This window comes from Ictidomys tridecemlineatus, chromosome 2 (assembly GCF_052094955.1).
Source record: "Ictidomys tridecemlineatus isolate mIctTri1 chromosome 2, mIctTri1.hap1, whole genome shotgun sequence".
Taxonomy (NCBI): domain Eukaryota; kingdom Metazoa; phylum Chordata; class Mammalia; order Rodentia; family Sciuridae; genus Ictidomys; species Ictidomys tridecemlineatus.
The window spans coordinates 83556602-83582244 of NC_135478.1; the positions used below are offsets into that span (position 1 = coordinate 83556602).

The window sequence follows — 25643 nt, forward strand, 5'->3', positions numbered from 1 at the left end:
TGTGGTTTTAAAAAAAAAAAAATTTTAATTTAAAACAAACAAAGCCCTGGATGGCAGATGGCGGTCTCGGCACTCTGGTGCTGCTGGCCTGGTCTGGGGAGGAGGTGAGGCCTGGGGGCAGGGGAAGCCTGGGCGGGCTCACTTTTTGCCCTTGCCCTTCTCCTTGCCTTTGCCCTTGCCCTTCTCCTTGCCCTTGCCCTTGCCCAGGCCCTGGCCCTTGCCCTTGACCTGGCCCTTGCCCTTGACCTGGCCCAGGCCCTTGCCCTTGACCTGGCCCAGGCCTTTGCCCTTGATCTGGCTTAGGCCTTTGCCCTTGCCCTTGCCCTTGACTCTCTTCTTCCTCTTGGACTTGAGCATGGAGCGGACCAGGTAGCCCTTCCACACGGCCTGGATGAGCGTGGCGGCCCTGATCATGCGCAGCATCTCGCGCTCGGCCTCCATCCTCTTCTTGGCATTGACCTCCCTCTCGGCCAGGATCTGGGAGAACTCCTCCACCAGTACCGCGTGCCTCAGCTTCAGCTCCTCCAGCTGCAGCTTCTCCTCCTTGTGAATGAGGTCCAGGTCCTCGTACTCCTCCTGGGGGTCAGAGGCGGCAGGCCCCTCCTGCTGTGACAGATGCCCTCCAATTCCCCTCCCTCTTCCTGTTTCCTTCCAGCAACAGGACAAGGCTAGGTGGGCAAGGTCCCTGTCACAAGGAACCCACGACCCTTATTGGGCCATTTTTAGTTGGTTGGCTTTTCGAGGCTGGGGAGGGAGCCATGCTGGGCAGGTGCTGTACCACTGAGCGTGGACACCCCAGCCACAGGACCCTCACAGGGACTAGAGAAATGAGCTGTAGCCCCAAGGCGCCCCTCCCAGGGGCACTCAGTCAAATAGAAGGACAATGCCCCCTGGTTCTTGTGACAGCAGAGCTGGCCTTGAGCCACATGGGTTGATGTCATCTCCCCAGGCCTTCCTACCTCAGAAGTGGGTGGGCACTTGGGGATTCCCAAATCTGTAGGCTATGGGTCCCCAGCCCTTCCTGCAGTCCCTGCTCTGGGGACTGAAGCCCCTCCACTGCCTCTAGATCAGATGCAGCTCAGAATAGTAAAGTCCCTTGCTTCAGGTAACTCAGCTGATAAGTGACACTAAATTGGGACCTTCGGGTGACAGTGGGGACTTTCCTCACTGCTGAACCCAGCACCTGGTTCATCTCAGTGGAAGCCGGCTGAGTGACTGTGGTGGAGACATGTTTGTGGCTCCTGAGGTGGAGTACAGGATGTGGCCGCCAGGGGGCGCCGGGACCGCCAGCCCTCGGCGCAGGTGCTTCCCTTGGCTACGCAGCCCGGGGCCTTTCCTTGCCTGCTTTGGCCTCTCCGCCCAGCCTGGAGGAGCCCTTGAGACGACCTGCGGGGCTGCTCCGGGGACCATCCTGGGACCTTTCCTCCATTCCTCCTATTCCTCAAGGATCTGGCTTGGGAAGCCACTAGAAAGAGACTTAGTGACAAATACCTGCTTTTCACTCATCTCCGAGTCGTACTTCTGGATCCAGTTCTCGATTTCTGTCTCCACTTTATATTTTTTCTAGAAAAAAACCCCCACAAAAGCCCACAGTCATGGTTTGATGGGATAATGCCGACCCGGACAGCCCTGAGCAATGCACGCAGGCCCCTGTGTGGCAGTGTTCTCCCACCTCTCCGCTCCGGCAGCCTCGTCCTCCATTTCACAGATGAGGAAACCGAGGCTCAGACCTGCTCACTCGCTTGCCTCAAGGGACAGAGCTAGTGGGTGGTCTGTCAGCAGTGGCTCCGAGGACACTCTAGGCAGGGGGAGCAGCAGGTGCCAAGGCCCTGAGGTGGGAACAGGCTTGAGGTGTTTAAGACACACTGAGCCTGCGTGGCTAGAACGGAGTGGCCAGGATGGGAGTGGTCCCTGACGACACCCAAGTGTCACTGAAGGGGTGACCATGAAGCTTTGGATTCTCAAATAAGGGAGAGGGGAAGCCACTGGGTGGATCTAGGTGCTTTTAGAGGATCAGCTCACAGGCATATGACAGAATGTTATTCAGCCAGAAAAAGGACTGAGGCAATGACACGTGCTACCGTGTGCTACCTTGAGGACAAGGTGCTGAGTGGCAGGAACCAGGGTGCCCAGGATCAGTGAATCCTAGAAGCAGAAAGGAGGCCCCTCTGCAGCCCCTGTGTCCCCGCCCGCGGGCACCTTCCTCAGCGCCTGCTCGGCCTCCCGGTTCTCCATGACCAGGTTGTGGTACTGTGAGCGAAGGGTCAGGATCTCCTGCTGGAGCTTGGCCAGCCTGGCCTGCGACGCCCGGGAGTCGGCCTTCTGCTGCTTCTCGGCCTCCTGCTTGGTGCGCAGGAGGCTGCTCTCGGAGAACTTGAGCACCTGGTGCAGGTGGTTTTTCAGTTCTTGGATCACAAAGTTCTCCTTCTCCACCTGCGCAGGATGGGAGGGCGGCAGTCACACCCACGCCATCACCAGCGGGCACAGGACAGGCACCACCCCTGCCCTTCCCTTGGGGCCCGGCATGCCACCTGCCACCCTCCTTGCTGAGTCCTGCTCCGGACCCATAAGGGGCAGGGACAGGGACATTTGATGGCAGGGGAGGCCAGTGCTCTTGTGCACAGCTGCAGCGGCTCTTCAACACCCTGGGTCCCCACTGGACACCATAGGGCTGTGTCTGCCCGTGCTGGCAGCCTGGGGCTGGGGCAGCGGCTGCAGGCTCAGAACTGACTCCCTGGGTGCACACCCGGGCAGGGCGACATGGGGAGCCTGTCCAGGGACAAGGCTTTGTGAGCGAGGTGTGGGTTTCAGGTTGGGCAGTGTGACCGGCACTCAGCACTCTTCTTGAGACTCCCCATGACATGCTTGACTGACACCGTCCCTCATTTTCCACTGATACTCAATGACATAGTGATGTGCCCATCTGGAAAAATGGCATTTGACCCCAGAGCTAGAAAATCCCATGCTGGCTCTACCACCTGGACGGGACCCACAAAGCTGGCTGTGGCCCTCGCCCTGTCCCTAGAATGGTGGCCTCTCCCATCTCACCTGCCCCAACTGAGGACCTCTGGGCCTTACCCTTCCCACCCCCAAATATCTACCCCCCATCATGCAGGCTCAGTGCCAGACACAGGAGACGGCCCCTGCTTCCTGCGGGGGGGGGGGGGGGCTAGCCCCAAATCAGTAATCATACGGCTCCTCCGACACCTCCGACACCAGTAAGGACTGCGGGGCAGGGGCGGCTGCCTTGGGCCTAGGCTCTCTCGCCCCCTGGTCATGGTGGACAGGAGTGGAGGAGTCCTCACCCCCACCCCCACCCCCGGCTGCCTCCCGGAGACGCTGTGGTGCAGAGCATCTGACTGAGACTGTGCCCAGAGACAGGGGCCCTGTCCTGGCCTCTTTGTGCCGGGCGTGGCCAAGGCACAGGCCACTCTGACTGGCTGGGGCAGAGGAGGGCCCCTGGCTTCAGCTAAAAACACAGTCACCTCATAGGTGATCTAGATAGAAAGCCCAAGGTGTGGGCGGTCTGGTCTGAGGAAGGTGGTTCTCTGTGGGTGAGGTCCCTTCTTGACCTTCCCAGGGCTTCCGTCTCCCCCGCCCTGGCCTGGAGCAGGATCCCTGGGGTAGGCCACTCTCTGCCCTCTCTCCAGGCCCTTCTGGGTCCCCTCCCTGCTCACTGGCTCCCTGGGTTTCTGAGCCCTGCAGGCCTATTGCCACCTCAGGATCTAGGCACACACTGTCCCCACCTGGATCAGGGCTCAGCAAACTGAGGTCGGGGGTTCCAAACCCAGGAGGCCACCTGTGTTTGTGAGTAAAGTTTGATGGGCACACACTGCACAGAGCTGCTCTCAGGCAGAGTCACATGGAACGGTGGCAGCAGGGGCTGGGCGGCCACAAACCCTGCTTCCCTGCTCCCCACGACTGACTCGAGGCTTCTGTGCCACGGGCTGGGTCTGCTCCCGCCTATCCCGCCTATCTCCAGTTCTGGGTCCCTGGCCCCTCTGGCCTCGCCCTGGTTCCATCCTTTAGCACCCTGTACTGGCCCTTCCTCGCACTTCCCAGCCTGATATTCACAAGCCTTTGCCCTCCCCGCCCCCCCACCGTGCTGGGGGGGCTGTGACCCACCCTTAGGGGAGGAGAGGAGAGGAGTGGGGACCCTGCCCACCAGAGCCCGCAGCGTACCTCAGAGTCCCTGTTCTTCATCCTCGCGGTCAGCTCCGTCTCCAGAGCATCAATGACCTCTTGGTTCCTTCGGTGGCGCCTGGTGATGTCCTGGATGAACTGGGCTCTGTCCCTTGCCTCCATGGGACTGGTGAGGAGCCTCTCAAACAGGAAGCCCCGCAGCTCCTCCAGGCCCTCGATGAAGCGCTGCGCCTCGGGGCTCCTGCCCAGCGCCTGCAGCCGCAGCAGCCTGGCCGCCGGGGGGTCGGTCAGCAGCAGGCGCAGGATGTCCCTGCTGGAGTCGCGGACCTTCTGCATCTGAGGCTGCAGGCTGGTCTTGAGCTGCGCCGTGGCTGCCAGGCAGTCCTGGAACCACGCCTCCTCCTCGGCCTCCTCGTCCTCCGCCGCCTGCAGCTGCAGCTCCTTCTCCTGCAGGTCGCCAATGGTCCCCAGCAGCACCTGGCAGAGGTCCTGGTGCTCCCTCACTGCCGCCGCCACGCCCTCGCCGGGCATCCCCTCCAGGGCCTCCGGGTGGGTGATTGCGTAGGACAGCAGGGTCACCAGCTCCACCTTGTAGATGGCCTCATCCAGGACGGACATGATCCTCTTGGCCTCGATGGTGGTGAGCTTAGACTTGGAGGGGACCGGAGGCTTCACCAGGTTGCCTGGCTTCTGCCACGCCTCCGTCCTCAGGGGCATCTTGCTGAAGGAGGGCCCTTGGTGGAGAGGGGTCACAGCGAGGGTGTCCAAGGCCATCTCGCTGGCAGTCCTCCCCGTCTTCGTGGGCCCCAGGAGATGGAGGCTTTGGGGGTCCAAGGGGCTTTTGTGCTTCTACTGTGTCCTGCAGTCCTGCAAGGAAGGAGCCGGTGTTCAGTGCCACACTGAGCCCTGGGGCCCAGGAGCTCATGGGGAGGGGGCACTTTCCCACAGAACCTTGTGGTGGTATTTGGGCCACCAGGGTGCAGGGCCCAGGCAGAGGTGAGCCACAGGGCCAAGTGCCACCATCGGGAAAAGAGACCCAGCTGTGAGGATTTTAATCAAGGATTTACGTGGGTGGCACAGAGTGGCAAGGCCACCCCAGGAAGACGAAGCCACCCAGCTACTGCTAATGGGAGGGGGTGAGCTGAGGACCTGGGTCACCACAGGAAGCTCAAGCCACAGCCATCAGCTCCCAGAGGAGGCAGAGCGGGGCTCCCAGGCCCTGAGGTGGAGGGATGGGAAGCAGCCCCTTCCTGCCTCCTCACACTCTGCTCAGATACCAGAGTCGCCCCTGGACCAACACCAGAGGGAAGCCCATGGACCAGGGAGCCCAGGCACTCGGCCTGCAGGCGTCCCCTGTGAAGACCCTGAGCAGGACAGGCACAGGACAAACCACGGAGCGCAGGGCACGCAGGACTAGGAACAGCAATTTCCAAGGATTTTGAGAGGTGGTTTTAAAAGATGGCTGGCCAGGGCCGGTGAGCACTGAAGGGTAACTCCAAATACAACCTAAAAAATGGTTTCACTCAAAATGCAACGTGAGATCTTGGATCGGATCCTGGAACAGAGAAGGGACATCAGTGGGACAACCAGAGGAATCAAGCCCCACGGCAGAGTTAGCACTTGTTCCCTTAGTGACACCGTGGACTGACTGGAGAGGACGTTGGCCTCCCGGAGCCAGGCATGGCCTGCAGGCTGGGCAATGCTTCTGTAAATCAACGATTATTATAAAATAAAACGGCTTATTCAAAAGGCCATTTCAGAAAAACCCAGGGTGGCAATGAGCAGTTCTGATCTGTGTCCCCCATTGCACAGGCTCAGCGGCTCGGCCCTGGAACAGCCTCAGGTGGGCTCAGAGTCTCCCTGGGGCCCTGGGATCCTTAGGGTGGCGGGACCCTTCCTGCACAAGGCCCAGGCGTGAGGGCTTAGTAAGTGACTGGTGTAAGTACCAGGTCAGGGACTCGGTGGTTCACATGCCCCCACCCAGGGGCCCCCCAACGTTCCAGGACCAAGATGGACCCCCCCCTCCCAGCCAGCTTCTCTCCTCGCCCGTTCCCCTCTGCCCACGGACTCTCCCCAGGCTGAGGGTCGCCACCTGGGTCTCAAGGTGGACCTGCGCACTGTCTCCTCTCTATTCTAAGAAGTAAGCTCCAATGAAGTAGGGCTTCCTCCATCTTGACCTCGACCATTTGCCCAGCATGGAAGACCCTGGCTGTCACCTGGGGAAGAGATGTCCTCTCGGGGTCACCCTGTGCCCTCCACTTTCCTACTCTGCCTGTGGATGTGAGAGGTTTTAAAAACTCACTAGGACTTTAAGAGTGGGGAAGAGTTTTGAATTTGGGTGACGGGGAGAGAACGGCAGGACCCGTGGAGGACTCTGGAGGGGAGGAGGACGCAGGCTGTGTCACCGCAGGGTCCTGCCTGCCTAACTGGAGCGGAGGGGGGGCGGTGGTGTCTGGGCCTTCCCTGATCCAGTTGTCAGTGACGGCACCCGGGTTCTCTCTGGGGGAAGGCACTCTCCCGTGGGGTGAGCAGTTGCTGTGATTTGCAGAAATGTCTCCAAGGCTCAGGCGCCATCGACTTGGTCCCCAGCCTGGGGTGCTCTTGGGAGGAGTGGAGGCTTAGGAGGTGGGGCCTGGTGTGAGGAAGATGGGTCCCTGGGGGGGCTAGGTCCCCCTAGAGGGGGAGACTGGACCTGCTCCTGCTCTTTCTTTGGTGCAGGGATTGAGCCAGGGTGCTTAACCACGGAGCCACACCCCCAGCCCTTTTTATGTTTTATTTTGAGACAGGGTCTCACTGAGTTCCTGAGGGCCTCACTAAGTTGCCCAGGCTGGCCTTGAACTTGTGATCCTCCTGCTTAGGCCCTCTGGTCACTAGGATGGTAGGCGTGGGCACTGCACCTGGTCTCACTCTCTTGCTTCCTGGCCACCGTGAGGCAAGCAATCTCCTCATCAAGTGCTTTCTCCATGAGGTCCTGTTCTGCCACAAGTCCAAGCCCACCAAGCCCACAAGCCCTGGACTGAAGTCCCGAAACACAAGCCCAATAAACCCTTCCTCTTCCGAAGTTGTTGAGCATCTTATCAGACTGACAGGAAGCTCACAGCAGTCTTGGTGGGGCTGTCAATCAAAGAACCCTCCCGCTCTCTTAGGAGCATGAGTCCTGATGCCAGGGTGGGAAACCCTGGGAGCTGATGCTTCAGGCTGTTTCTGAAGCTCCTGCTGCCAAGACCCCAGAACCTCCTGACCAGTGTCCATTCTGAGGCCTGGTTCAGCCTTTCCTTCAGCATTTTGCTTAGCCAGGGCCAGTTTCTGTTACTTGTGATCAAAGACTCCTAGCTGATAAAATACCAGCGACAACTATGTGCAAGGCCCTGGGTTCAACTCCCAGCACTGACCACACAGGATCAGAAGGCCCTGGGGCTGGAGCTGCAAAGGCGAAGGAGAAGTGGTGTCTGAAGTCACGGAAGATCATCTTCAATTCACCAAACCAAAGAGTAAAGAGAGAGAAGAGGAAGGAATCAGAAAAACATGGAGCCAGGTACAGGGGTGCATCCCTGTCATTCCAGCGGCTCGGGAGGCTGAGGCAGGAGGATCGCGAGTTCAAAGCCAGCCTCAGCAACTTAGTGAGGTTCTAAGAAACTCAGTGAGACCCTGTCTCTAACTAAAATCCAAAATAGGGCTGGGGATGTGGCTCGGTGGTTAAGCACCCCGAATTCAATACCCAGTACCCCAGAAAAGAAAGAAAACGTGTGGTGACTAAGAACAAGGACGAAAGAGGCCAGCAAGGTGCTGTATGTCTGGCTCCCTGACTAGCAGCGTGGACCCGGGTCAGCAGGTTCTTTGGGAGCTGTGGAGGGAGGTGAAGAAGGTCACATTGTCTGCACCCCCTTGATTCCCACCCACTTCCTGCTCTCCAGTCATCGTCCTCAGTTCCTCTGAGATCTTTCCTGAAGATAAAGTTTTGGGGGCAGCCCTGGGGTTCTCTGAGGATGTGGACCTTCCCCCCAAGGCTGCAGAATGCATGTGAACGAAGCACTTAGGCGCACGCACTCTTCTCCCCTCTGTCCCCCAGAGCTCTCAGGCATACATCAGAAGACCGAGGCTGGAAACGTGAGACGTGAGACATTCTAGGAAATGTTTCCAATTTGCTTTCAGCCAAATTACCTCCCCTGCTTTAAAGGGCAAACTTGTTTTCTTTGATTATGATGGCGCCCGTCAGCTCTTGACAGCTCATTTGGGTGGACAAGAAAGACCCGGTGGAGCTAGGACTTGGGGGGACTCGCGGCTGACTCCCTGACAAAATCGCTGCAGAATCTCTTTTCCTTGAATTCTAATGTGATCATCTCATGTCCCTTTTAATGCCACCAGCCTTAATATTTAAATCATTTCCAACTTCAGCCTCCCCTCTTAAGCTTCCTGCCCTGAGTGAGGCAGGATGGTTAATGGACGGGGAACGTTAATTGGATCTTCCCTTTATTTGTCATTAATTCTGCTGATGAACTTTATAAATGGAAATATATCTTTATCATGCAAATTATACCTCGGCTTCATTCAAATGGGCCTCTTGGATATTTTATTACTTTCGCTCTCAGAGCATTTGGGAAAAAAAATAAAAAAGACTTGAGCTAAGTGATCTATTTTTTTTTTTCCCTAGGAGAGAAAAAGGGGAAGAAGGCCCCACACCCATCAGCACCCTTCAAGTCCAGCGGTGGCACCCAGAGAGTCAGAGGGTGGTGAACCAACAGGACTGGAGTGGAGTGGGTCTCAGGTTAAGGAATTCCACAGTAGTGTCAGCTGACTCTCCAGAACTTTCCACACTGTTCTTTTATTACCAGGGATTGAACTCAGGGGCACTCGACCACTGAGCCACATCCCTAGACCTATTTTGTATTTTATTTAGAGACTTGGTCTCACTGAGTTGCTTAGCCCCTTGCTAAATTGTTGAGGCTGGCTTTGAACTCGAGATCCTCCTGCCTCAGCCTCCCAAGTGGCTGGGTTTACAGACATACACCACCATGCCGGGCCCTGTGAATGGATTCCCATAATCCCCCTAGTCTAGAGGTGGGTGCCGCTGTGACCTCCAGTTTACCCAGGAGGATGGGGAGCAGAGAGACATGAGGACCCCAGCTGGTAAGCCACCGAGCAGGATTTCAGCCCAGGCCGCCAGGCTCAGGCACCTGCATCCCGCAGCCCGTATTTTGTGCAGTCTAATTAGTTCTTTAGACACAGCAGCTCACAAAATTGCCTCGGCTGGCCTCGAACTCACAATCCTCACGCCAGTGTGGGACTGCAGGAACTTCGTGGGAAGGGGCCAGACTTCCAGAGTCAGTAGGGAGGAGATAGGGAAGTGATGGCAATGGGGGGGGGGTTGGTCTTGATACCGGGTGGGAGGATAGAAGAATGTGTTTAGAAACAGTATTGAGGCTGTCGATCCTCAGCCGTGATAAACAAAATAAACATATTGGGTCCATGTATAACTAAAAAATTTCTTTAAAAAAGAAAGAAGTAGTATGGAAACACTATAAAACTCCCTGTAGAAAATAGGGGAGTCCATTTTCACGACTTGGATTTGGCTTTTGATTCCTAGATACGACATCAACAGAGTGAGACACATAAGAAAAAATAGATGAACTGGAATCCCAAACTCTAAAGTCCTTGTGCATTAAGTGATGTCATCTAGAAAGTAAATCGACGACCTCTAAAACAGCAGAAAAGCCTTGCAAATCACACACCCAATGAGGCTTCCGCAGCCAGAGTCTAGAAAGTATCCAAAAGCCCAACAATGAAAACAACCTGATTAAAACATGGAGAAAGGGCAGCCTGAGCTCAGGGCGGCCTGGGTCTGCCCTCCCCACACACACACACTGTAAAGACAAACAAAACAACACAACACAGACATTCCTCCCAAGAAAATATACGACTGGGCAATAAGCCCATGAAGATGCCCAGCACCATCAGTCACCGAGCAAATGCAAACCCAAACTACCAGATACCTCTTCCTACTCCCCAGGACAAATGCAGTTTTCCTCTTTTATTTATTTGTTTACTGGGGGTTGAACCCAGGAGCACTAAACTACAGAGCCACATCCCCAGCCCCTTTTTATATTTTATTTTGAGACAGGGTCTCCATAAGTTCCTTAGGGCCTTGCTAAATTGCTGAGGCTGGCTCTGAACTCACGATCCTGCTGCCTCAGTCTCCTGAGCTACTAGGATTGGGCTGCAATTTTTTTTTTAAGTGGAAAATAGCAAGTGTGGATGAGGATGTCCTGCAGTTGGAACCTCATTTACAACCAGTGAGACTGGAAAGTGAGAGTCACTGTGCAAAAAACTTTGGTGGTTCCTCAAAAACTTACAGCTGGAATCACCACGCGACAGAGCAAGTCCACTCCTAGGTGTCCACTGAAAGCGCTGGAGAGGAGGCAGGGGCACCTGTGCGTGGGGAGGCAGCGAGAGTTACAAGCCAAAGGGGGAGCCACTGTTATGTTTGGACGTGGGGCGTCCCCCAAAAGCCCAAAGTGAGACAGTGCGAGACGGTTTGGGGGAGAAATGATTGGGTTGTAGCTTCACTTAGTGAATTAACCCACCTGGGATTCACTGGGAGGTACCTGGGGGCCTGGGCTGAGGCTGGAGGAGGAGGGCCTTGGGGGCGCGGCTATGGGGGCATATTTTGTATCCAGAGAGCGGAGTCCCTCTGCTTCCCGGTCACCACGGGAGCTGCTGCCCTCTGCCACACTCTTCTGCCTGATGTCCTGCCTCACCTCGAGCCCCGAGGAGCGGAGCCCTCCAACTTCCCTCCTCCTCAACTCCACAACTGTTCTGGTGGGTCTTTAGTCACAGCGGCAAAAAAGCCGACTAGAACAACCACCCAAGGGTCCGCCACCAAATGACGGGATAAAGGAAGTGTCCTATATTCACTCCGTGGAATATTAGCCATAAAAAGAACCGAGTGGCGAGGCTACGACATGGGAGGCCTTGAAAATAGGCTAAGTCAAGTCACCTGTTCAGAGCGAGGGTGGTGGCCAGCATGCTCTGGCCCTGCTCTGGCCTCCGCAACACAAGTAAAATTGACAAATATCAGATGTAAATATATAATCATTGTATCATTTCATAATATAAAATATATTATGATTATATTAAGATAAAATATAATAAAATAAAAATATAGAATGATATAACGTATTACAAACTATAATAATTATATTTATATAAAATAAAAAGTATATGTGTTAATTTTATATATATATATATGTCAGAAAAGCTGGAGATCGCTGGCACGGTGGTCACCCCTACAGTCCCAGCCACTCAGGAGGCAGGCGCAAGAGGACAGCTTGAGCCCCGGAGGTGGAGACCTGCCTGGGCACAGGGACACCAGGGCCTGATCCCACGGTGTGACTGTCAGGAAGGGAACCAAGCTGGGGTGTGGGAGGTGCTGCGGGGCAAGAGGAGGGTTAGCGTTTACGGGGCACAGATTCCTGGGGGCGATGAAAGAATTTGGAAATAGGTTCTGATGGTCGCACAGCGTGTGTATGTAATTTTTTAAAAAAAAGTATTAGTTATTGATGGACCTTTATTCATTTATTTGTTTATATGTGGTGCTGAGGATTGAACCCAGTGCCTCACGCATGCTAGGCAAGCACTCTACCACTGAGCCACATCCCCAGCCCCGTGTGTATGTAATTGATTCCACTGAATCGAATACTTCAAGTGCTTAAAATGGCAGATTTCATGTTACCTATTTTACCACCACAACAAAAGAATAAAAAGTTTAAATCCCGAGAGAACACTTGGAAGTTCTTGTGAACTGACCGAGATGCGCCTCACACCTGCTCCCCCTGTGGGCTGCTGGGGACCAGGAAGGCTTGTTCCCATTCAGCGTCACCTGAGAGGCCACTGCTGTGGTTTCTGCCAGATTTACACACAGAGCCACACTATGATCAACTCAATTTTTTAAAGAATTCTTTCAGGGCTGGGGATGTGGCTCAAGCGGTAGCGCGCTCGCCTGGCATGCTTGTGGCCCGGGTTCCATCCTCAGCACCACATACCAACAAAGATGTTGTGTCTGCCGAGAACTAAAAAATAAATATTAAAAAATTCTCTCTCTCTAAAAAAAAAAAAAAAAAAAAGAATTCTTTCATTCCTAAGTTCTTTTGATTAAAAAGGAAACTTTATATCTCCTTAGTAACTGGAAAACATGTCACTTTTGCCAGGTGTGGTGGTGCAGGTCTGTAATTCCAGTGGTTTGGGAGGCTGAGGCAGGAGGAAAGCATGTTGGAGGCCAGCCTCAGCAATTTAGCAAGGCCCAAAGCAATTTAGTGAGGCCCTAACTGTAAGTAAAAAAATAAAAAATAGAAAGGGCTGGGGATGTGTCTCAGTGGTTAAGTGCCCCTGGGTTAAATCCCCAGTACCTACCCCCACCTCCCCAAAAAGAAAGAAACCTAGGGCTGAGGGTGTAGTTCAGGGATAGAGGAGATGCTCAGAATTTATGAGACTCTGAGTTCAACCCCCAGCACACACGCACACATGCATGTGCACGCGCCTATAATCTCTGTGACTCAGAAGGCCGAGGCAGGAGAATTACAAGTTCAAGGCCAGTCTCGGCAACTTTGTTATTTCTTTTGATTGGTTTGGTTTTGGGGATTGAACTCAGGGCCACTCCACCACTGAGCCACATCTCCAGCTCTATTTTGTATTTTATTTAGAGACAGGGAGGGTCTCATTGAGTTGCTTAGTGCCTTGCCGTTGCTGAGGCTGGCTTTGAACTTGCAATCCTCTTGCCTCAGCCTCCCCGGAGTTGCTGAGATTACAGGTGAGCGCTACCACTCCTGGCTCAGCCTCAGCAACTTTGTAATACTCTCAGCAATTTATCCAAAGAACATGCCTCAAAATACCAAATAAAGCTGGGCATGGTGACAGATATTACATGCCTATAATCCCAGCAGCATGGGGAGGCTGAGGCAGGAGAGTCTTGAGTTCAAAGCCAGCCTCAGTAATGAAGGGAGGCCCTAAGCATCTCAGAGAGACCTGTCTCTAAAAAAAAATATTAAAAAGGGCTGGGGGTGTGGCTCAGTGGTTAACCACTCCTGGGTTCAGATTTCCAATACCAAAGAAAGGGAGAAACTGGAACCAACAGAACCAAGTAAACAAACCCTCCCTTAGTGGCACCTCCCATTGAGAATTCCCAGCACGTGCGCTCCTGGGCAACTGAAGGATTTCCTCACTGGATTTTGGCTGCAGCTTCCTGGCCCAGTTCCTCTTCCTTCCTGTGACTGGACAGTACAAAGGCCACGTTCAGCTTCCACGTGAGAGTGCTAGGAGGGTGACCTAGGGTGGCCCATGGCTGGGGTACGGCGGCAGAGACGGCAGTTCTCACGAGATGGAGCTCATGGTCTTGGCTCTTATTTTCTACCTTAATGAAAACTTTGTGATTTCTGTACCATGGCAGGCTGAACCAAGCTGGGTCATGGATTCCCAACGTGCACCGCTGGTTCCGTGGACTCTTGACAGCTCTGGGCTGGAACAGTTCCCACTACCTGCCTGTCTTACCCCCCATGTTCTGCTGATGACTCACGACCCAGGACTCTGCTTATGACTCAGGAACGGGACTCCTGGACTCTTACCTCCAAATCTACCTGCTAGTGGCTGGGTGGAGGCTGGCCTTGGAGGCTGCAGGGTTTCCCGTTGGCGTCAGGAAGCTCCCGCAGCCTGCCAACACGCTGGCCTCAGAGAGCTCTTTGTGCTCTACCCGAGCCTTCCCGGTCCAGACTGGGAAAAGCCAGGGGCCACACAGGGCAGCAAGGAAAACCGCAATCCCAAGCAACTCCTGCCAAGTAGATGCTCAATAAACATGGCTGTTGAATGAACGAAGAGACGGCAAGTCCACCTTTACCAACAGGCCTGCTTCTTTGCAGGGAGATGCAGGCACCACAGGGGACTGTTCCTTCACAGAACCTGTTATGTCCCCAGTTAGAGCCAGGAAACAGTCACATCTTAGCAGTGAAAGCTGTGAACCAAGGTCTGACTATGGGTTGTCTCTTATCCCCACGCTCAAAGCTGAGAATTCTAAAATAAAAAAAGATCTGAATCTAATTGGTTTTTTCTTTTTCATAGTTTAGGAGGATACGGTTTTCTACTGCCACTTTTGATCTATTACAGTACCTCTCTTGCCCCTTGTGAGGGCCCAGGTTTTATGGACAGCAGTGGTTGGCCAAAGGTGCCCGGGCACTGCAGACGGGGCTCCTCTGTCGGGTGGCCGTGGCCCTGGCTCCAGGGCCTCCAGAGCAGTTTGGTTGTAACGTCGTCGGAGCTTCACGCCCCTGGCCACAGCGAAGGCCTGGGCACGTTTGCCTGACCTCCCGGCTTCGATTCTTCACCTCGGCAGTTGAACAGAAAACCAGGAGTCCCCTGGAGAAGACTAGTTTGGGGTTCAGTCCCCAGGCTCCCACTTTCCAGCTGTGGCTGGGGAAAGACGCCCGAGCTGGCCAGACTCCGGCTCCCTCTGCTCTAAGTGGGGACAGGGAGGACCCCCTTGACAGGACTGTGTGACAGGGAATCCTGTGTGACTTTACTGCTACTTTACATGATACCATCCAGTATCAGCCCTGAGGCCTTCTTAAAATAGAAGATGTACTTTTTCCTCAAAATAATGTTCTGGAGCAGAAAGGTTTACAAAGAGCCAAAACGGAACCTCGGTGGCTCCTTTGTACTATTGCTATTTTTAGTTTGGCTGATTTCTACATTCCTGCCGCGTTTTTGTTGGAGGTGGAGGAGGGCCGGGCTCCCTCCAGCCACTGGCCAGGACCCCACCTCCTCCACCTTCCAATCAGGGCGGTTAACCCTTCTTTTGGTTATAGTGGTCTTTAGAATTGTTCATTTCTGGTTAACTAGACCTGTAGACAACATAATTTTGGTTATTTCAGAAAGAAGTGAATTTAGAGATTTATTTTTTTTTTTAAATTTTTTTAGTTGTAGTTGGACACGATATCTTTGTTTTTACGTGGTGCTGAGGATCGAACCCAGTGTCCCACACGTGCCCGGCAGGCACCCTACCACTGAGCCCCAGCCCCAGCCCCAGCCCCAAGTTTAGAGATTTCTAAAATAAACTTTCTCCACTTGAAGAAAAAAAGTAGCCACTATACACCTAGAAGAATGGCCCCAGGGCTGGGGTGTGGCTCAGTGGTGGGGAGCTTGTCTTGCCCAGTGCCTGCAAGGCCCAGGTTCAACACACACACAGATGCAAAGCCAGGACACTGCAGGGCACCGAGAACGGGGGCAGGAACGCCATCCTCCCTAGAGGATGTGCAGAGCAGGCAGCCACTTTGCAAGGTTGTTTGATGTCATTTTTTACAAAACTCAGTGTGCTGTTAGCATTCAATCCAGCAATTGCCCTACTTGTTATTTACCCCGCGTTGAAAACTTCTGTCTGCTTATCCACCGCTCCCCACTGCCACAGATTTTTTTTTTTTAAAGAGAGGTTTTCTTTTTTAATATTTATTTTTTAGTTATCGGCGGACACAACATCTTTGTTTGTATGTGGTGCTGAGGATCGAACCCGAGCCGCACGCATGCCAGGCTAGCGCGCTACCGCTTGAGCCACATCCCCAGCCCCTGCCACAGATGTTTACAGCAGCTCTTTGTAACTTCCAGAACTCGAAAGCAACCAAGATGTCCTTCAGGAGGGGAGTGGACGAACAAGCTGTGGCATCTCCAGACAAGGGGATGTTATTTCAGCACTAAAAAGACAGGAGCCAGCAAGCCACCAAAGGACTTAGGAGGAATATTGTGTTCATACATTAAGGACGAGAAGCCAATCTAGAAAGGCCCCATGCTGGATGATTCCAACATACAACATTCTGGAAAAGGAGCAGCTAGGAGCCAGTAAAAACACCAGTGGACCTGGGTGCACACCTGTAATCCCAGAGGTCCAGGAGGCTGAGGCAGGAGGATAGAAAGTCCAAAGTCAGCCTTGGCAAAAAAGCAAGGCCCTAAGCAACTCAGTGAGACCCTGTCTCTAAATAAAATACAAAATAGGGCTGGGGATGGGACTCAGGGTTCAAGTGCCCCTGGGTTCTATCCCTGGTACCAGACCAGCGGAGGCCAGGGTGTCGGGGAGAAAGAGGTGAACAGGCAGAGCTGGGGAACTTTAGGGTAGTGAATACTATGTAAACGTGCTGTGACGGAGGGCACAAGTCACTGTACCTGTGTGCAAATCCACGCGCTGTATGACACTGCAAATGAGCCCTAACCCCAACCCCGGGCCTGGGTGATAGTGGTGTCAGTGTAGGTGGGCCACGTGTCACAGGTGCTCCCCACTGGCCGATGCTGAGGGTGTGGACTTGGGAAATCTCTGAATTTCATGGTGACCCTAAAACTGCTCTAAAAAATATAGTCTTAGGGTTGCAACTCCTGAGGGGGCAGTGAGATCAGTTCACCAGTTGGAACCAGCATTCAAGTCAACGACGTAGAAAATGTCAGCTGTGCCTCGTGAAGGGAGTGCAGCGGGTCTCGTCTCATCGCGTGTGTGCTGGGGCTCGAACCCAGGACCGCACCGCGGCCAGCCCACTCTACCACCAAGTGACACCTGCAGCCTGACACTCTGTAATAAACGTGCTGGGTTGGGAAGGGAAACACGTTTTTTTTGTTTAGTTTTCGGATTTAAAAAAAATGTTTGCGAGTCCCCATGGTGAGGGCATTTGACTGGCCATTGGATGTCACCGGCTGCTAGAATCTGAAAGCTAAGGTCAAACTTTTCTCCATGCTCTATATTTCTGTATTTCAAATGTTGTTGATGTTCTTCATCTTGTAATTTCTGTTCCATTAACTGGGGCCTGAAGGGAAAGGGTGTGTGTGTGTGTGCGCGTGTGACATTTCCCTTCCACGACAGCCTCAGCTGGGAGCAGGCTCCTGGCTCTGCACTACTGGGGACAGGGCTGACAGCTGTGGCTCTGGGGCTTTCCTCTGACGTCAGCGAGTTTGCTGGCATCTTCGACCTCCACCCATTTGATGCCAACAGCATTATCTGGTTCTGACCAGCTAGAGACAAAATGTCTCCAGACATTGCCAAATGAAATGTCCCAGGTGGGGGCAGAGGGGGTGGACGCTGCCCGAGTTGAGAACGCTGGTCTAGAAACCATGGTCTCCCTCAGCCGACTCCCGGCCCCATCCAGAGGCCAGCCTCTGCCCAGGTTCAGCCCGTGTAGCCCAGGGCTGCTCTCTGTCCATCTAAAGTCACCATCCTCTAGAAGGAGGGCCGGGCTTACCTGCTGGGTGTTAGGAAAGCGGGGTGCTACCTTACCTGCTAGAGGCTCTAGGAACAACCCTGGGAAGTCCCTTATCTCTCGGAGAATGGGAGGCACCACCTGTCCTAGGCACATCAAAAGGGGGCTGGGTAGAGGAGGGAAGAGGGACGAGACGGGAAGCCGGGTAAAGTGTGAGGATGGCCTGAGCCTGAGCCTAAGCAACTCCATTTTAAAAACTCCAGTTTGAAACCTGCAGTCTCCCCAGGCACACCCACAGAGCCCTCCAGTATGACCGCAAACAAGTCACTTCCCGTCCCTGATAAACAGAGTGAAGCCCCTGGCAGGCTGTCCTGGCCTGATCAGAGGGAAAGATCAGGGTGGAGACCACCAGACCAGATGTTTCTGACCCCAGGGTAAATGATGTCACTGAGAAATCTGGTGGTAGCTGATAAGAATTGAAAGGGGGGTCAAAAACCCCCCAAATTCAGTATAAATATTAGAGCACACGAACAGGGATTCAGCCAGGCAAATCAAGGCCGCACTCGAGCTGAAGAGCCTGATGAGGACCTGACATCCCATCACTTGTCACCGTTTCCTGAGCCTCTGTGTGATCCTCACCGCTCTCAAACTCTACCGCCTCGTCTGGACGTTGGTGAGAGCAGCAACTTCTCCCTACAACTTCCTCCTCAACCGGCCATTCAATCCATGCCAGGAAAAGCCTGCCTTGGTTCCAGACCTGGTCACTGTGGTCTGAGTGAGTGTGCATCTGCTGGACATAAGGCCTAAGGCTTGAGACTTTTGAACTTAGCACGCAGAGGAAATGTCTGTCATTAGCCTATGGTGATTAAGTGTGTTTTGCAGGGCTTAGAATTCATCTAGAATTGTTTGCTGTGGATTGATTATGTCTATTGCAGTGCCCAGCATTAAGGATTGTCGTTTTCTTAGGCTGGGGATGTGGCTCAAGCGGTAGCGCGCTCGCCTGGCATGTGTGCGGCCCGGGTTCGATCCTCAGCACCACATACAGACAAAGATGTTGTGTCCGCCGAAAACTAAAAAAAAAAATAAATATAAAAAAATATCTCTCTCTTAAAAAAAAGAAAAAAGATTTAAAAAAAAAAAGGATTGTCGTTTTCCTGATTAAGAACCTATAGAGTGAAACTGTATGGAGTAATTTGAGTGAATAAAGCACTGAAAGGGGCAGAAGCGCATGGACATTCTTTATTTCTCCCCTCGACTGCATACGTCGCAATTTTGCCCCCTCACGACATAAAGCCACAGGCCCTCTTCACGGTCAGAGGTCATTACCCCTCAGTGAGGCAAAGACCAGGTGGTGCCTTGGCCTCACTGCCCTGAGCCCTTCTCCTGGGCACAGAGGGACATGCGTGGGAATTTAGCAATTGAGCAAGCGGGGCAGACTCAGCCCTTTAATTAAGTTCTTGCTGGGACAGAGGATAAACCCCAAGCTGAAAGCCTGGCATTTACCCGGATGACGTCTGCCTGGAATGTGTCCCTGCAGGAATGCCTGGCTGAACCAGAGTCCTGGCTGGGTGCTCTGGGTGGCCAGTCAGCCTGGAGGTAGGGAGGCTCTGCCTCCACAACCTTGATTAAGGCTGCCTTCAGCCCAAGGCTGTTTGGGCTCCAGAGAGAGGGTGCGTGCACCTGGCAGAGGGAGTGCTGGGTTTGATTCTTGCCTTGGACACATTCAGGCGGGGCATGACAGAACAGTGACCGAGGGAAGCATCCTCTCCACCTCCCGATGGCACCACACTGTCACTGCTTGGCCTTCCGGCCTGGCCTGGTGGTTACACGGGTTCTGCTTCTTACTTCCTCTTGACCCCCAGGTGGACAGGGAGTAGGCGTCTGGTTCAGCTGAGTTAGAGAAGTCAGCATGGCTGCTTCCCTTCCTGCTCCAGAGGAAGAGGCTAAGAGACCCAAAGAGTTTTAGGGCCCGAGTCAGTGGCCTGGTCGGATATGCCGCCTGGGCCTAGGTGTGGTGGAAAGGTTGGTAGGTGCAAGACAGCAGGGGGACGGGGCTTAGAAGGCTGTCACCTTGGGCCTCGGGAAAAGCGAAGGTGGCCTCAACAGGGATGAGGCAGTGATTCTGGAGGTAAGCAGAGGAAGAAGGTGAGGACAGAGCACAGGATGAGGCCCATTTCTCTGGCATGGGTTGCTTAGGGCCTCACTAAGTTGGTGAGGCTGGCTTTGAACTCGCGATCCTCCTGCCTCAGCCTCCTGAGCTGCTGGGATGACAGGTGTGCACCACCTTGCCTGGTTTATGTTTAACTTTTAAAGAAAGTGCCAGACTATAATTCGGATGGGTTGTGCCTTTTGATGTCCTCACCAGCAGAACCAGCTTCTCTGCTCCATGCCGATGCTATTAACATGCTGATTAACTGCTCTTCAAGTGTTTGATCTTGCGTTTCTGGAATAAGCTCACTTGGTCATGGTGTATGATCCTTTTTATTTGCTGCTGGATTTGATTTGCTAATATTTTGCATGTATTTTCTTGAGGGACACTGGCATGTAACGGGGCTTGGTAAATTTTTTTCTTTCTATAGAGGGTCAAGTAGGAAATGTTTTTGGCTTTGTGCCTAATGTAGCCTCTTCTACTGGGGAAAAAGCAGGCATAAATAATAGGTAAATAAGTTGGTTGTCATGTTCCAATAAAACGTTATTTACAAAAGAGGTGACCAGCCAGACTTGGCCCGTCGCCCCTGGTCTGCTGACCCCTGGCTCCACAGCTCCTTTGCCCATAATGTCTCTTCCTGGCCTTGGCCTTCAGAAAACCAGCTTGGGCAGGACAAAGGGAAGTATGTCCTCTGCCTCTCTTTACTAAAAGAGTTTGGGTAGGATTAGTATGATTTCTTCTTTATGATGGAATTCAAAGTGAAGACCCCTAGTCCTGGGCTTTAATTTGAAGGAAAATTTCAAATTTCTAACTCAATTTCTTGTTATAAGTCTATTCAAAATTTCTCTTTCTTCTTGAGTTATTTTAAATAATTCGTTTACTTCATTTGTCTTATTTTTGGGTATAAAGTCATCCATACTATTCCTTTATAATTTTAATTTCTGTAAGACACCAGGCATGATGACATGTGGCTTTAATTCCAGTGACTCTGGACGCTGAGGTAGGAGGATCACAAATTAGAGGCCAGACTGGGCAACTTAGTGAGACCATGTCTCAAAATCAAACAGAAAGGGCTGGGGATGCAGCTCAGTGTTCGCCAAGCATGTGCAAAATTAAAATAAAATAAACCTCTTATTTCTGTAAACCTTTTCTTTTTTTTCTTTTCTCTCTTTTGGGTACTGGGGATGGAACTCAGGGCCTCACACATGCTAGACACACATTCTACCAGTGAGCTTCAGCTCCAGCCCAAATTTCTGTCATCCTAATTTTCTAGGTCAGCCTAGCTGCAGTGTCCTGGTGTATGGACCCTCCTGTCAATATTAAGTGTTCTTCACTGGGTTAATGATCTCTCTCTTTTTAAAAAAAATATTTTCTTAGCTATCAATGGACTTTATTTTATTTATTTTTATGCAGTGCCGAGAATCAAACTCAGTGCCTCACACATGCTAGGCAAGTGCTATACCACCGAGCCACAACCCCAGCTTTAATAATATCTCGACTTAGTTTTGTTGGATAGTATCATAGCTGCGTAGCTGCGGGACCTTGCATGGTTTGCTTTCAAACTATGTGTGTCTTTCAAATCTAAGGTATGCCTGTCCATCCCCACCTTTAGATTAAAGTTTTTATCATTTCCATTTATCTATACATGCAGTTATTCATATCTGCTGGCTGTCCACCTCATTCTACTGTTTTTTTTATTTGTCTCATATAGTTTTGTTTCCCTGCTAAGTTGCCTTTTATTATATTAAATAAGTATTTAGTGCATTTTTTAATTCCTGTCTTTTTAAAGATATTTTTTGAGGTTTTCCTGTTTCTGCTTTCCCAGTACTGGGGACTGGACCCCCTTAATTTCTACCACTGAGTTCCATCTCCAGCCTTTTCACAATTTGGAGGTGGGGGTCTTGCTACATTGCCCCGGTCAGCCTTGAACTTGGGACGCTCTTGCCTCAGCCTCCTGAGCAGCTGGGATTACAGGTGTGCACCTGGCTATTTTTTTAGATTTAGGGGTTGATCTAGGGATTATAATGTGCATTTTAATTTATCAGTCTGTTTTAGAATAATAATAGCTTAACTTTGGTAATATAAAGAATGTTGGTGCAGTGATTCTTCTTCCTCTTTCTTTATTTTGTGTTTTTAAAACTCTTTCCGGTGTCGAGGATAGAACCTCACGCACGCCAGGCAAGGGCTCTGTTCCTGAGCCACGTCCCCAGTCCAGTTTTGCCCAGTTATTGTCACAAATATCATATTGTTTTTTTATACATCTATTTATAGCATCATGCTATAAATACTGCTTTGTACAATCTTATATTTTTTTTTAGTGAAGAGATAACATGAGAAAAATATGCTGGTATTTTCTATTGATGAGTCCTTGTTTCCATGTCTTCTTTTAATTTAAGCCTGGTTTCTTTTGAATGTATTTAAAATAGCTGCTTTGAAGTCTTTGTTTATAAATCAGACGTCGAGACAGATAGTTTCTGTCCTCCCTTGCTCTGGAGTATGCTTGCGTTTCTTCTTTCTTTGCTCATCTCACAACTATTTGTTGAACTCCGGAAATTTCAGACAATAATTGTAGCAACTGTGATTCTAATTTTTTCCCCTGTTGACAGTTGCTCTTGTTTTGCTTGCGAGTTGGCTCAGTCACTCCCTGCACTAAATCTGTCCAGTCAGTGTCCTCTAAATGTGCAACTCCACTTAATTTTTTCCTTCCTTTTTTTGGGTACTGGGGATGGAGCCCAGAGGCACTCAACCACTGAACCACACCCTCGGCCCTATTTTGCATTTTATTTAGAGACAGGGTATCACTGAGTTGCTTAGCGCCTCGCTGTTGCTGAGGCTGGCTTTGAACTGGCGATCCTCCTGCCTCAGCTTCCTGAGCCGCTAGGATCACGGGTGTGTGCCACCGTGCCTGGCGTTTTCCTTCCTTTTTATACTTGACTTCTTCTGTGGTCGTGTATCTTATAGTTTAAAATTCAGCCCCAAACTGGTAAGAGTTTGTGCTTAAATACTTTGAATCTATAAGTCTTCCATTCTCGGCTGCAGATGCAATCTTCAAGTCCACCTGAATTTGAGCTCCTTCTGGGCCTACTGGCCTCTCCTCTGCAAGTCCACACAGGCTCCGCTGGCCAGGGCTGTGTATGTGGCTGGCCTTATTAAGGCCCATGGCCGTCTCAGTTCCCAAACTCCAAGTCTGCTGCCCAGCATTTGCCCAGCTAGGACTAAACCTTGGACCGTGGGAGCCACTGGCCCTCTTTGACACAGAGTGCCACTTTAGCCAGTCAGGCTGTACATCAAGGGAGACCCAGGAGGCAGTGACAGGGACGCTGCTGGTTGTCACGGGCTGCCAACCCTCATGGAGCTCTCATGCCAGAGCTGGGGGTGGGGGCGTTCAGAGAAGGCCTAGGTAAGTACCACCAGCTCAGTTTCAGTCGGGTTCATGAACACGCCAGTGTGTCCTAGGCCCTTGGTCAGTCTTCAGAGTGCTGAAGGTGCAGTGGGAAGTTTTATTCAGCTTCATAGTTTTTTTTTTAATTCAGGTAAAATAAACATAGCAAAGTTTACCCTTTTAACAATCTGTAAGGGTACAGTTCAGGGGCATTAAGATTGTTGCATTCATATTTATGTGCAAATATCACCACTGTCCACTCCTCACTGTTCCACTTTCTGTCTCTCTGTGTGTGTGTATATATTATATATACCCTATATCAGTGAAATCATATAAAATTGGTCATTTTGTGTCTGACTTCCTTTCACATAGCATATTTTCATGTTTCACCCATGTTGTAGCATATTTCTGAATTTTATTCTGTCTCTTGGCTGAATAATATTCCACTATGTGGATATACCACAGTGTGTTTAACCATCCATCCATGAACAGACTATATAGTTGCATTTTGAGGAGGGAATTTTTCCACTTCTTCACTTTCCATTCATACTACACTGTTTCATTATTAGACTGTGCTCCATGAAGGGAGCAATGGAGCTTTTTAAATTGATTGCTCTACCCCCTGCACCCATAGTAGGCACTCAGTAGATACCTGAATATTTAAGGTAGGGACCAGGAGAATTTCCTCAGATCTGTTTTAAGCCGGGAGAGTTAAGGCCAGATGTATTTTAGGGGAAAAAACGGTTGCCACTATTTGCTGAGCACTTACTATGTTGCCCATGCTAACTTCTTTATAGCCTTATCTCATTTAATCCTTACAAGCAACTCTTTGTCTTAAGAATGTATGAGCTGGAGAGGCTGAAGCAGGAGGATTGCAAAATACAAAAGACATAAATTGTATAATCAAAATACTTTTTTTTTTTTTTTTTTTTTTAGGGGATGTGTGGTACTGGGGATTGAACCCAGGGCCTCCTACATGCTAGGCAAGCACTCTGCCGCTGACTGAGTTATATATACCTCCAGCCCCCAAAATACTCTGTTTTAAGCACTCACTCAAACGAGATACCTTCCTTGCATGCTCATTCGGGGATGTGTCCTCCTTAGGTGGGATGATGCCAGACTTAAAAAGTACCCCCTCAAGTCCTCCATCTACGTTTGACTTGAAGTAAGTTCAGTGTGATGCGCCTCCGATCGACTGGTATTCGGGTCTGGGGACGAGGGCCTTGCAAGGGACAGGTGGAAGGGGCAGAGTAGGGGCAGGTCCCAGTAGATGCCCTGTGGTCCTCGCAGGCACCAAGAGGGAGGTCCAGACTGGGGCAGGGGCTGGGAGCAAGATACTGAAGGTGGGATGGGCCTGCTGATTTCTATGGGGGCCAAAGGAGGCTGGACGAGAGCTCACTCCACCCTTCTCCCGGCGGACGCTTCCCCGCCCGGTTACTCACCTTCTCCGAGGGCTCCAGGTTTCTCCACACACTGTTGTCTCCGTGGTCCCCGCGTTGCTAGGTTACCCGCCAATCTCAGAAGGCGGGACTCGGTGTCTGACAGACTTGCCGTTTCACCATTCAATTCCCGGTTTCTCTCTGTCAGCTCCACCTCCTGGGTTCTGACCAATCAAGATCGTCGTCCCTCTGACGTTCCACCAATTGAAAGACCTGGGACTCCCTCGGGTTCGGGCCGAGCGAGTAACGCGGAGAGTAGGGGAGGGAGAGGGAGGCGGAGCTTCTTTGTTCCGCCTCCTCCCAGAGAGGCGGGCGGCGAGTCCGGCGCCTGCAGTGGGCGAGAACTGCGGAAGGACGCGAGGCTTGACCAATCAGAGCTCATCTGGCAGCCCGGGTGGCCAATAGGCCACGGCGGAAGGGAAACGGGGCGGGCCGGCGGGGTTGAGGGGCCGGTAGGCGGCGGATCGGAGAGCTGGCGCAGCTGCTGTGGTGGCAGCAGCTCAAGTGGCGGTGGCGGCGGCGGCTGCAACAGCTCTGGACTCAGGGCTTTGGTGGCGGCGCCGGCGGGCTGAGCTGCGCGGTGCAGACGCCGGTGTGCGGTCCGGGTTCCTGGGGCGGCGCGTGTAAGAATCCAAGGGTGCGGGGGCTTGGCCCGCGGGAGAGGGCAGGGGTCGGGGGTCAAAGGTTGCCGGAGTAAGGGGTCGCGGCAGGGCAGCGAGTGTGGGTGGTGGACAGGGGGGCTCAGGGCGATCTTGGGGAAGTCGCTGCGGTGCTTCTCCCTTCCATCCTAGGCTGGCACTTTGCACCCCTTTTGCCTCCCGCTTTCTGGGGCGACCCCCGCGTGGGGACCCTGATGGGAGCCTGGAGCCCCTGGAGCTGGCGCTCCTGCCTCTTCCTTCCTCAGCCCGCTCATCTCCCCGCAGTCTCCAGGTGACCCCGCGGGAAACTCGTGCTCGGGGCAGGCTGCCCCAGCGGACGGCCGGTGTTGGCCAACTCAGTGTCCCCTTTCTCCAGGGGTGACCTTTCGGGTCCTCTGTAGAGGGAGAGTCGGAGCCTTTGGAAGGAGTAGTGGACTAGGACCCCGGAGTCCCGAGTTCCAGCTCTGCGGGTCCACTGTGTGACCTTGGACAATTCCCTTCCCCTCTCTGGGCCTCATTTTTCTCTCTGTAAAATGATGGGTTTGAATTCAAATTGGGGAACCGGTTCTGGGAGGAAGAGGTAAGGTTTAAGCTGGGAGAGTCCCTGAGTTCAGACTGCCCTAATTGAAATCTGGCTGCCACAACTTTCCTTGCTGTTTAGGGAGTTGGGCAAGTTGACCA

General features: G+C 52.3%; 2 protein-coding genes across 3 annotated transcripts in view; one reads left to right on the forward strand and one right to left on the reverse strand.

Annotated features, from left to right (window-relative positions):
* On the reverse strand, positions 1 to 24485 carry Drc10 (dynein regulatory complex subunit 10). The gene is made up of 5 exons (XM_021734260.3): positions 24328 to 24485; positions 4183 to 5010; positions 2200 to 2433; positions 1492 to 1563; positions 1 to 576 (listed from the first exon to the last, which is right to left on the reverse strand). Exons 2-5 carry the CDS (start codon positions 4915 to 4917, stop codon positions 139 to 141), a joined length of 1479 nt encoding a protein of 492 aa, XP_021589935.1. The 5' UTR covers positions 4918 to 5010; positions 24328 to 24485; the 3' UTR covers positions 1 to 138.
* Positions 24486 to 24767: 282 nt separating this feature from the next.
* Positions 24768 to 25643, forward strand: part of Tpcn1 (two pore segment channel 1) — a 50895-nt gene continuing 50019 nt past the window's right edge. The window contains exon 1 of one of the 2 annotated variants that reach the window (XM_021734261.3): positions 24768 to 24961. The gene's annotated coding sequence lies outside the window, so the exon portion shown is untranslated. The remainder of the gene's footprint in view (positions 24962 to 25643) is intronic. The other variant, XM_013363566.4, reaches the window with a different exon arrangement.